The 12,873-nt window shown below is 40.5% G+C and overlaps 2 protein-coding genes across 2 annotated transcripts in view; both read left to right on the top strand.

The window, feature by feature from the left end:
* LOC118796904 (collagen alpha-3(IV) chain-like) overlaps positions 1-7,240 on the top strand; it is a 68,054-nt gene extending 60,814 nt beyond the window's left edge. Inside the window, exons 45-51 of the mRNA XM_036556054.1 lie at positions 85-210; positions 632-727; positions 818-1,027; positions 2,642-2,819; positions 3,905-4,019; positions 5,277-5,449; positions 6,559-7,240. Coding sequence (XP_036411947.1) covers positions 85-210; positions 632-727; positions 818-1,027; positions 2,642-2,819; positions 3,905-4,019; positions 5,277-5,449; positions 6,559-6,637 — 977 coding nt within the window. The 3' untranslated portion in view covers positions 6,638-7,240. The remainder of the gene's footprint in view (positions 1-84; positions 211-631; positions 728-817; positions 1,028-2,641; positions 2,820-3,904; positions 4,020-5,276; positions 5,450-6,558) is intronic.
* Positions 7,241-10,810: 3,570 nt separating this feature from the next.
* sst2 (somatostatin 2) lies at positions 10,811-12,787 on the top strand. The gene is made up of 2 exons (XM_036555921.1): positions 10,811-11,007; positions 12,390-12,787. The coding sequence occupies exons 1-2, from the start codon at positions 10,870-10,872 to the stop codon at positions 12,567-12,569; spliced, it is 318 nt and encodes a 105-aa protein (XP_036411814.1). The 5' UTR covers positions 10,811-10,869; the 3' UTR covers positions 12,570-12,787.
* The last annotated feature ends 86 nt before the right edge of the window (positions 12,788-12,873 follow it).

Raw genomic sequence — 12,873 nt, 5'->3', positions numbered from 1 at the left:
TAGTTTCCATTTTGTTCCAGCCATATTATGTTACAGTACATACAGTCTGGCATCCTAGTGTTTTTGTTTTGTGGTCTCCTTTAGGTGCAGAGGGACCTAGCCTTCCACAGCCCTACGTGAGCGTGCCCGGGGACCGGGGGCCAGATGGAAGCCCTGGAATCCGAGGCTTACCTGGATATATTGGACCACCTGGACCATCAGGGCCTGCAGGTGTGGTGACAACTTTTCATATTTCTGACTACATCAGTTCTCGGATTAACAAACGGAAGTTGCAGGTATCGTGAGCAAAAACAAAAGCATTGCGTAATTTGATATGAATTATTCTGAACTTTTAATCCAAACTACATGTATTTTTGTGCGTAGAAGAGCAGAAATTTCATTAAGATTTGAATTTGAATTAGTTGAGACGTTATTACTGTGCAACTTGTGTTACATAATGAATCCCATCCTTTATGTCTTTGCCAAATGTTTATCATTTCTTTTCACATATGTACATTAAATGAACATGTAATTCATGTAAAAGTTTAATGAATTATGCAATTATGTAGTTGTATTTAAATAGTGTAGCAACACAAAAGCAAATACTTTTGTGTGTTGAGTTGTGTGGCCTGTTTATTTGTATGTTTAACAGGTGTTCAAGGTCCCAAAGGCTTTCCAGGGAGGTCTGTTCCTGGTTTTCCAGGTTTTCCTGGACGGAAAGGAGATAAAGGAGTACCTGGGAATTCTGGTACACCCACAGCCTTCAAACTTCATAAATCTTGTAAACGTAATTGAATGTGAATGTTAACAGGATGGTAACTATTTAAACTGTTTTTAGGGCCGGTTGGTGGTGTCGGGCAGCAAGGGCCTAAGGGCATTCATGGACCTCCAGGAGAAGTAGTTGAAGGATCTCTTGACAGCTTCCTGCTGACCAGACACAGCCAGAGCATCCTGGTGCCCACCTGCCCAAGGGGCACCACGCTTATCTACTCAGGATACTCCCTGCTCTTCATCAGTGGGAATGAGCAAGCTAATGGACAGGATCTAGGTAACACACACACACCATCCACATATAAACAGGTCCAGTTCCAGCAGTCATGTGTTCCACAGTAGCTACGCTTCCACTGACTTTCTTTGCAAACTGGCAATTAAATGGAAAAGCTTGTTTCCATCAAACTGCAGTAAAAATGCTTTATGTAATGATGCAAAAAACAGCTGTCATGTAAATTTTGATTTATTGGTCACAAAAATGTATGTGAGCGCTTTTTATTTAGAAAGGCTGCAGGCCTCTTCTGGACATCTCTCTCTTTCTGAGAGTCCTGAAAAGTGGCAGCAAACATTTAATCTGAAAATAATCGGTTTTTGACAAATAAACAGTGGGAAAAAAAAGGCGTGTGGATCTATTTCATGGTTTCTACATGGGATGTTAGACAAGGGATTTGGAATCATTGTTCATCCCGAGATACAGCACTCAAAAACTACAGTTTTGATACAAGCTGAAAACACAACACTGATACTCAGAATCAGTGGTGGACGAAGCACACAAATCATGTACTTGAGTTAAAGTAGAGATACCCAAGGTAAAATATTACTCCAGTAAAAGTAGAAGTTCCTCCCTTTAGACCTCCACTTGAGTAAAAGTACAAAAGTATTTGCCTTCAGATGTACTTAAGTATCAAAAGTAAAAGTACTAAAAGATTAATTATGACTCTGATGTCCTATTATCATTTTTATAACAAGACTCGCTTCATCAACTCATTTTAGGTGAAAATACTCCAGTGTCACTCTTGGTAAACCAGTCTTGTAATAGAATGTCATTAATTAGTGATGCTGATGTCTATTAAAATTATTATAAGCACAAAACACTGAAGGCAAACAGTTTCCATTAGGCAGAACTGAGTGGCTCTGAAATAACTTTCTGCAAACAAGCAAAGTTTCAGTTTAAGGTTTATTTGCAACTTAGTTACAAGTTTAAGTTCCTTTACTAAACTGCATCTGTAGGTCTCTGTTCATAAACATAAACTAGCCAAAACAAATTTAGTATAAAATGAAAGTGTTTGTATAAATTCAGAAAAAAGACACGTCAGTCACAACTGCATATGTGTACATATTTCTATATTGTGGTCTATTTACACAAAGTTAGGTTAGTTCATCATTTATGTTGAATAGACACTCCCACAATTTTACGCTGCTGCACTGATGTTGAACTGTGTGCTGCACGGGGTCGGTATGTCCAACAGGTCAAAACAAGCTCAAAACTAAGTGCGCGCTGTGCCCTGATTGGTGTTCTTACTTTTCGCTTCTTTTGTTTTGACATGGAGTCTTTCGTTTTGTAGTGGAGTAAAAAGTAAGATATTTGTCTTTGAAATGTAGTGGAGTGAAAGTAAGAAGTCGCCCAAAATGGAAATACTTCAGTAAAGTACAGATACACAAAAAACTACTTAAGTACAGTAACGAATTACATTTACTTAGTTACTGTCCACCACTGCTCAGACAGCAAAACAACAGAAGCAGAAGTCCCCTGCTTGAGTCTAGATATCTAAGGGTTAAACCTACTCCATCCTCCTTCGTCATTCTTTCCCCTTCTTGTCTGTAGAAGGCACCTAAAGCAAAGCTGTCAGTCTGTGAACATGGTGTCACTGTCTGATGTTGTTTTGCTCAGGTACTCTGGGGAGCTGCCTGCCTCGCTTCTCCACCATGCCCTTCCTCTTCTGCGACACAGAGGACACCTGCCGCTACGCCTCCCGTAACGACTATTCCTACTGGCTGAGCACCGAGGAGCCCATGCCCATGAACATGGGTCCAATCAGGGGGGACGTTCTGGCCAAATACATCAGCAGGTGCATCATTACGAAGCACATTACTGGAGATTTAGGGTGACCTCATAAAGATTTTGTTCAATTGTGATACTTTTGGAAAAGATAGTTGTAAAAATACATCATGAAATCTCAAATTTCACCATGATTCGATTCTGTTTCTTTGGAATCAGTTGTGTTGTGGCCTCTTTCTGCAGGTCCCCTAGTGGAAATTGATATTTCTACTTAATATAATCAAATAAAATGTTTTTCCTGGTAACTTTGGACAACTAGGACACTGTTGTGACTCTGTGTTAAGCTGCTAGTGAGTAATGAGGGGTGAAAGGGGAAGGGTGAGACCCCCCCCGCTATGAAAAGTATTCACACTCCACACTGAAATTTATTCTATCAATGTTACCAAAGAAAAAATGCATTTCAGTTGTCGGATCTCCAAAATAGGTAGAACATTGCATTTTAAAACTACTGTGAAGAAAATAAGTGACAACCACATCAAGCCATTTGTTGGGTTTTTACATTTGAAAATCGTGCATGATATTTGTTTTGGCCAAAAATGAACCCACACTTTAGCCCAGGGGTCGGCAACCCAAATGTTAAGAGCCGTTTTGTCCTTTCAACAAAAACTAAACCCTCTTGGGAGCCTCAGCATTGTATGTCCATTTTATTGAAGTAATGTTTTACCATCTTGGCTGAAAATATGTCTCAGTATGTGCTGATGTCCTAGTATAGACTAAAAAAATATAATATAAACGAAAACTCAGACTTATTTTGCTCTGCTTTAAGCTTTAGCTCAGCTATAACTGCTTTTCTCACATCTCTGGCAGGAAACTTTTCCTTAAAAGTAGAACAGTTTCTTGTCTCTCAACGTTCGACTTTATATGAGGCTGAAGTCGCTTCTCATTCGCCAGCTTCTTGTTAGAATTTTCCCGTTCCACCTTAAATGGTGCCTGAGGCACCAAAACGTAACTGCTGCACCACTTAAGGAGGAACAGGAACAAGAGGCCACCATATAACATTTATTATAACTATAATATTTCAAAGTCAGTGTATTTGTATCACCACCTTCAGGTCAGTCCATCACAATACTGAGTTATGTTTTATTTGTTTGCCAGGTGTTCAGTGTGTGAGAGCTCAACCAACACCATCGCCATCCACAGCCAAACCACACAGACACCTCAGTGTCCCCAAGGCTGGCTTTCACTCTGGACGGGCTACTCCTTTGCTATGGTACGAGCCAGGCTTTCTTATCAATAGTGTATATTATGTAGGAGATACAGGAGGATTTATAATATGGAAAAGTTTACAGTACACAGCTGTTCATTAATATGGGACAGTGCCACCATTCAGGACACGTACGCCTTCCACATCTCTAACGTCTCCTGATTCAACTTTTACAGCTATTTACTGAGACCATCATAAGAGAAGAAAACATGGATTATCTACATGGATTGTCTATATCAGGGGTCTCAAACTACCAGCATACTGGTGAAGGGGGATGTAGGGGGCATCGTCATATGGCTCGTTATATGCTTACAATTTATCCTCAAATCTGGCCTGCACTTTTTTTTATTATTATGATAATAATAATAATGATGATGATGATAATAATAATAATATAGTATTCATATTTTCATCTGCTTACAGATTTGCATCACCCACCACACACTGGGGCTGGTTACCTAACATAAGCTAGATGAAATCAGCTCAGACTGATGATTACATTGGTAAAAGCAAAAATAAAGAGCTGCATTAAATAAAACTATTCATAGAAAAGCTGACGCAGCATGAATACCACACACTGCCACTAATTTAGCCACGACTAACTTGGCTAATATTCTAATTTAGACCGAAATATTAATGAAATATGTACAGCATATGTCAGAATTCTGTCTTCTTTAATGCAACCACAATAAGAGTCCTATACAATTCTACTGTTAAATATATGCATGTGTATTTACACTTGTACTAATAACCATTGACCAATGACCAGTGACCACACCTCTGACAGAAACCTTGGTCTGACCAGAGAGAAGCGGCACCAATTCATGGATTAAGAGAGAAATGCATTTTGATATTTATTAGTCTAAAATTGGCTTAATGCACTTTAAAAATATTAATAATAAAAATAAAATAGCAATCATTGGTTTTCCTTTACTGATCTTCAAATGCATAATGTTGCTATTTTATATTGTATATCATTTCTTTCTCACTAGTGTTGACTCAAGTAGACCCCTCAAGTAGATTCTGCCCCTCCAGTAGCTTCTGCTGTTTGCCAGGCCACCATAGTAAAGAAGAACACAGTCTTGATGACTGTCTGATTAAATTAAAGCTTAAATGAAATTAATTTTAGTAAACTTTACAGAAGACGGAAGGACATACACACGTATTCCTCATCTTTGAATGTGTTTGCTGTTGTGATGGGCTGCCACTCTGAGTTTTTCCCATCAGGGAAGCATGTTCAATTCAAAATCCTCTATATTTCAGCAAACTGGTGCAGGTGCTCAGGGCTCTGGGCAGCCCCTGATCTCTCCTGGTTCCTGCTTAGAGCACTTCCGACAGGTTCCCTTCATCGAGTGTCACGGCCGTGGAACATGTAACTACTACCCAGACTCCTACAGTTACTGGCTGGCCTCCCTCGATGCAGAACGGATGTTCAGGTGAGCTCATTCGGTTCTCCTGAAAACATGGTTCGTGCTGAACTATAACCAAACAGTTGGCAATAATATAGGGAGATTCACTCGAAAGAGGCCCCAAATATTCTGTTGTAACTCCCGTTAGGATGAAGCAATCTGAACCAAAACAATACACTACATACCTTGACGTGTGTGTAATCGACTGCATTACATGCGATGCTGGAAGTGATCTCAATTTTCTGCCAGACACACGAAGGGGTACGGGTTCTGCACCCGGAAGTTGCAAAGGGAGGTTAAACGTTGTGGCGGCTGTCCGGCGCCTACCTCATCGCTCCGACACAGGCGCCTCCCAGCTTGTTAGAAGCTCCATATACTGAGGAGCATGTTGCATGTTGTTTCGTTCAGATTGCTTCATCCTAGCGAGAGTTATTACAGAAAATTCGGGGCCTCTTTCTAGTGAATCTAGTGAATGTATCTTTATTGTATGGCTATCATGGTTACTGGCTTAACGAAATGAATGGATTAAAATTTTAGTGATTTGTTTGCAACTTGAATGATAATCAGGAACTCCACAGGTCCTTATAAAGCAATGTTTAGCAGTGTGATTATATAACATATTATACACCGATCAGGCATAACATTATGACCTCCTCCTTGTTTCTGCTCTCATTGTCCATTTTATCAGCTCCACTTACTATATAGGTGCACTTTGTAGTTCTACAATCACAGACTGTAGTCCATCTGTTTCACACCACCACCACATCTGTGTTACTGCGGCGCTGAGAATGATCCACCACCCAAATAGTACCTGCTCTGTGAGGGTCCATGGGGGTCCTGTCACTGAAGAACAGGGTAAAAGGGGGCTAACAAAGTATGCAGAGAAACAGATGGACTACAGTCTGTAACTGTAGAACTACAAAGTGCACCTATATAGTAAGTGGAGCTGATAAAATGGACAACGGGCGTAGAAACAAGGAGGTGGTCATAATGTTAGGCCTGATCGGTGTATATATGCTTACGCTACTGTTCGATTGAATGGAAATGTGTGGCATAATTAAATAATGAACTGATTTATTTTCTACTTATTTTATTAAATGTTAAATGTCTGTTTCTGTCTGGGTGTTCTCTCACAGTAAGCCCGTGCCCGAAACCGTGAAAGGCCCTGCAGTGACGAGGGTCATCAGTCGCTGTCGTGTCTGCATGAAAGCATGAAACCTGCACACTTAAAACCAGCCTGCAAGCTGCTGAGATATTTTTGGTGTGTTACATTTTGACTTTATAAGCAGGACATTCTGCATTTAAAGTTAACATGAATTCTGTAGAGAAGCGTGCCATGTGTGCTTTGCTCATTCCAGCACCTGATTAAACTCTTCTGCCTGATGTTTCCCGTCTCCACTTCTAAGTTTCTATGTAACTGTGTCCCAACAAGATTTAAACAATGCAAATAAATATTTTACATTTACATCTGTTTCCCACACCCAGGTATGTTTTTACTGCACAATTTATTGTATGGCTGGACTGAGTACATTTAGTAAACACGATCTAACAGCGTTATACATGCTACCGCTAATATAGTACTAGGGTATCAAGATAAAGTCGTATGCAAAAGTTTGGGCGCCCCTGATCAAATGACGCTTGGTTGGTTTTCACACATCCTTTAATGCACAGTTACAGTTTATTTCCTGATTTTAGCTCATGTAACCTGTGCAACAGTTCCAATATGTTAAACTCAGCAATCCTTAGAAACTGTGCACTAAAATAAGCAGAAAAATGCCATATTTAAGTTTATTCCCTGTAAAGGATGTGTTAACTTATCTTCACTTATACAGTCAACAACACGTCATTTGATCAGGGGTGTTCAAACTTTTGCATATGGCTATAAGGCAGGGGTTCTCGACCTTTTCCACCCCAAAACCCTCCTGTTTATGCACACGAACCCACAGGAAAACTAAAATAAACCTCTGCATTAAAAAGCAATTTTCTTTTTCTTTGCTTAAGTGCCGACACTGAAAACCTGAGAACCAGGGCCTGAAAAAGATCAGACCGGTTCAATCACAGAAACCAAAATGACAGCTATAATATTTCATATTGTTTGGTCTCGGGATGTCTCTTTAGTTTTGTGTATTTTTGTGACTCATTTGAAATAGCCAAACCACACTTCTCTCACTGTGCTTTTGGATTAGCGTGGTCACAATCAACAATATTAAATCATACTTGATATCCAGGCTTTGTCATTAGCTAATCAGTCGATGAACCGAAATCAAACGCGGATTTTAGCTATTTTTAAAGGCTGTTGTTTGAGTTGTAGGAACGACATGAGGGCAGATAAGAGTCTGTAAAGAGTCAGCCACTGAAACGGGCAGATTGTACTGACTGCACTAGATGAAAAGGAAAGTGCTCTATTAACGAATTCCCTCGTTGGATCACAGAACGCTTTTCCAACTGAACCAGGGTTTGTTGGAAGCAGACCGAGACCTGCAGGTTTTGCCGCTTCAGCTGTTTGAAAACGTCTGATTCTTAGATTTTTAATTATAAAGTTAATCATTTTTCCACTTTTAATGACTTAAAGTGACGTTACTGGCCCAGTACGAACTACTGCCTCCCCAGAGTACAGGCCCTCAGACCGCTAGAGGGTGCTTCATGGCCCACAGGTTGAGAAACCCTGCTATAAGGCATTGTGGAGTATCTGCTAAATTTCCACATAGGTAGACACATGAGCTAATCTTGTATCCCTCAGTTTAAACTGACACCTTGAGCTGGGTTCTTCATTCTTATGCCACTCTGCTGATGTCTGGGTGTTCAGGTGATATAAAGTGTATCTTTTAACTGTAAATGTTTTCATTCTTTCTGCAAATAAAAGGATCAGAAATACTGTCTGGGTTGAAGTTTCACTGAACACATGGTCGTATGGTTATATGAAGAGGTTGTGATGATGTTCTACAAATCAATGAATGTCACAACAAACTACTCCTCAGATTCGATCTAACATCTCCGTCATGCTTAAAGACAACTGCCGTGAGTGGTTTGGTGTGAAACGCTCCGCTCTAGAGAAGCTTACAGGGTCAGAATTGGTCACAGTGGTGGTGACGTCTGAATGCCTCTAAAAACTCCATCACAGAAAGCTATTAGATGACATGTGACACCTGCTCCTCCAGCGTTTCTTCTGAAATCAAGAGTATTTACAGAGAATTAGTATTCCTTTGCTGCAGTAACAGCCTCTACTCTTCTGAGAAGGTTTTACACTAGATGTTGAAATATTGCTATGAGGATTTGATTGCTTTTAGCCACAAGAGTATTAGGTACTGATGTCTGCATCAAAACTGAATCGCCACTCAAAGTCATCCCAAAAGGAACTGAATGAAGCTTCATCACCGCAACTCATACCAAAGGTACTGAATGGAGCTTCATCACTCCAACTCATCCCAAAGATGTTCAATGGAGCTTCATCACTCCAACTTATCCCAAAGATGTTAATTGGTGCTTCATCACTCCAACTCATCCCGAATGTATTCAATGGTGCTTCATCACTCCAACTCATCCCAGTGTTCAATGAAGCTTCATCACTCAACTGGATCATCATTCATCCCAAAGGTGTTCAATGGAGGTTCATCACTCCATCACACCACTCAAAGGTGTTAAATGGCACTTCATCACTCCAAGTTATCTTAAAAGTTTGTTTAATGATGTTTCATCACTCCAACCCATCCCAAAAGTGTTCGATGGAGCTTAATCACTCAAGTGGATCTTCACTCATCCCAAAGGTGTTCGATAGTGCTTCATCTCTCCAACTCTTCCCCAAGATGTTCAATGGAGATTCACCACTCCAGCTCATCCTAAAGGTGTTTAATGGAGCTTCATCACTCCAAGGTATCTTAAAAGTTTGTTTAATGATGTTTTATCACTCCAACTCAACCCAAAGGTGTTCAATTGTGCTTCATTACTCTAACGTAACCTAAAGGTGGTCAATGAAGATACAATACTCCAACTTATTCCCAAGATGTTTAATGGTACTTCATCATTCTCAACTAATCACTAAGCTGTTAAATGGTACATCACTCCAACTCATCCCAAACATGTTTGATGGTGCTTCATCACTCCAAATAATCCCAAAGGTAAAGTAACTTCATCATTCCAGCTAATCCTTAAGGTGTTAATCATCACTGCAACTCATCCCAAACATGTTTGATGGTGCTTCATCACTCCAAATAATCCCAAATGTAAAGTAACTTCATCACTCCAGCTAATCTTTAAGGTGTTCACTGGAGCTTCATCACTGCAACTCATCCCAAAGGTGTTCACTGGAGCTTCATCACTGCAACTCATCCCAAAGGTGTTCAATGGTGCTTCATCACTCGGACTCAAACTATTCAAACTATTCTGTTCAATGGAGATTCAATCCTTCAACTTATCCCAAAGGTGTTCAATGGAGATTCAAACCTTCAACGTATCCCAAGGGTGTTCAATGGAGCTTCATCACTCAACTAGATCTTCACTCATCCCAAAGGTGTTAGATGGAGATTCATTGCCCCAACTCATCTCAAAGCTGCTTCATCACTTCAACTCATCCCAAAGGTGTTAAATGGTACTTCATCACTCCAACTCACCTCAAGTTTGTTTAATGGTGTTTCATCACTCCAGCCCATCCAAATGGCGTTCGGTGGAACTTCTACACTCCTACACGTCCCGAAAACGTTCAACAGAGCTTTGTCACTCTAACTTAACCTAAAGGTGTTCAGTGGAACTTTAATTGCTAAAACCTGTAACAAAAATATTCAATTATATTTTTCCTTTGAGTATATCTCATGTTCCACATTATTTTCTTGCAATTCAATTCTATTTAACAGCCTGAACACTTTCAACCCAAGAGTTGCTGTGAGGACAAAGCAAGATGAGCAATAAAGCCATTAAAAAAGCTCATTAGTTCCAGTGAAGTCATTCACCGCTGTCACAGTCACTGTCCCATAGATATAAGACAAAAAAATAGAATTCCAAATTACATCAGGACCTATTAGGACACGGGAAACCACAAAGAAATTATGCTCACATAGGGGCCGTCTATACCTAATGAGTTGGAAAGGTCAGCACAGAGGTCACCGTGGCAACACTGTAATGCGATGGACTGCTGTTAGCAGTTTATTAGGGTGGCCCGCACACTTTGTTTGGGTTGTGGAAAATGAGCCATTAGATACGCCTGGGGAAACCACTAGAAAAGTGGCTGACGATGGAAAAATGATGAAACCTTGATTGGTAACCCACTGAAGTCCAGCAGAGCTTTATGGTTTACTTTAAGGGCCTGTGTTGTAAAACTTCTCCAGGCGAAAATGATTTCGTTTGAGCAGCAGTATAAATGCTGGGCCTGGTGAGCGGAGACAGACGAGGAACAGCACCCGAGGGGCTCTGCCAAGACTGAAATCTCCACCAGCTCTTTGCTACAGACAGAAGAAATGTCCTCCTCATCAATCCGTCTCTCTCTTTCCCTGATGTGCCTACTCGTGGCCGTGGGCGTCATATCATGTGGCCGGTCTCACATGGTTTTGAATTCTGCTCTGGAAGGCGCTCGTGGTGGTCCAGGTGGAGAAGAGGTAAGAGCCACAAACAAGAACATGAGTTTCTTTAGTTATCTCATACATTTTACAGCACAGCTTGGTGAGTTTCCTGCTCAAAGACACCTACTAACCCTGGTGACTAACTGCTGGAGTAGGATCGGGTATGTTCAAGCAGCTAAATCGCCAAACTCTGCTGGGCCTCCAGACCCACCTGATCAGGGATAGGCACGCCTGATTTAGAGACTTGGTAGGTGGTCATTCATCAAGTGCACCACTTTTAGATGATCAGTATCCATTACATAGATATTCAATAAGGCATGCACTCAAAATAAACATAAAATTCAATGTAAAATTTAGTCTTTATTATTCCACTACTGTGTAAATAGTTCCTACAACTACATCTGAGTTCTCTGAGTATTCTTTGCGCTTCTAAATATATCTCTAAACCGAAATCACGGTGAAATCTGAGATTTGATACACTAAATAATTTCGGAAAGCATTATGATTGAATCTAATAATTGTGCAGTTAAAGACCTACACCTTTATTATTAACTATATTTAATCTTCTATTGCTGTAGACTTCTTTTCATACCACTAATATGAATTCAAAGAAATTTTACACTTCTCTGATGGCCTAAAACTAGAGTTTTTACAACATCCTTCAGTTTTGGTGGTTTCATAGAATTCATGACATCGTATTCTTTTTTGGGTGTTTTCATCAATTTCTCTGCAATACCCAGCATGCATTATGTGAATGTCACATGACCACTGGTGCACACAATGTTCATTGACTCTGCCCCCCCACCTCCTCTTTTTAATTTAAATTATTATTATTTTTTAACAAATTGAGGTTCAGGCCTGTTTTTTTCGACCAGAATATCCACTTTTTCTGACTTAAGGCTTGATCCCTCAATGTAGTTTGCCAGACTGGCTGTTAGTTGCGGTTGTGATGTCACAACACATGTAGGTTTGGTTGCCTCTGACTGGTCTAACTGGTCTACAGGCAGTTCATAAGCGTCGTTACTAGGTTAAATTTCCCCACTTAAAACTTAAGTGAATGTAGGTCAATGTAGGCTATGACAAACAATTAGCAGCTCTTGCAATTTGAAAACTGCACTCTCTTAAATTGCAATTTCAATATAAAACTGATTCATCTTTCAACCCTAGACTATAAACTTATAAATACTAATGTGACATTTGGCTTCCTTTCAGTAATATTCCTTAGCCGGTTAGCACAAAAATCAGCAGTTCTTCCCACCTTCAACAAACATCATCAGAAGGGGGTTTTCCTAACCTTTAAACTGGGAAACTCTGCTCTAAACACTTCTGCAGCACCTGTAGGAGGCAAACAGGCATTTTTACAGATGTAGCGATGATTAAATGCTTCATTTTGGGTTGTTTCTCTTTTGAACATGCAGATACCTGAGAGATTCAGCATCCCTGAGCTCCAGTGGATGCTCAGCAACGCCGAGTTGGCCCCTGTGCAGGCAGAGGACCCCCCTCAGAGCAGGATGGAGCTGGTACGGAGAGACAACACCGTGACGGCCAAACCAGTCAACTGCATGAACTACTTCTGGAAGTCCAGGACAGCCTGCTGACCACAGCCAGGACCCAGAGGCATTTCCTCTGTCAATATGCTGCCAATCACACTCTCTTTCCCTCCCCTTCAGCCTCCATCCCTGAAACAGGCTGACATGTAGCACAGCTGAGCCTCTGTAATTGTAGCAACTGTAGGACTAATGTTCCTAGGCCTCAGTATTATCCTGCTCTAAAGCACAAAATGCTTGAAATAAAGTGAATACAGCATCAACAAATCGCTCTGTCTTGTGTGCTAAAATCTGGTCTACTCTGATCATCTGAATGAAATCATCAATTTGCAAAGAATGAGGCCAAGCCGGAGTT

The sequence above is a fragment of the Colossoma macropomum genome, unplaced genomic scaffold, assembly GCF_904425465.1.
Source record: "Colossoma macropomum unplaced genomic scaffold, Colossoma_macropomum, whole genome shotgun sequence".
Classification (NCBI taxonomy): domain Eukaryota; kingdom Metazoa; phylum Chordata; class Actinopteri; order Characiformes; family Serrasalmidae; genus Colossoma; species Colossoma macropomum.
This window is presented reverse-complemented; position numbering and strand designations above follow the sequence as displayed.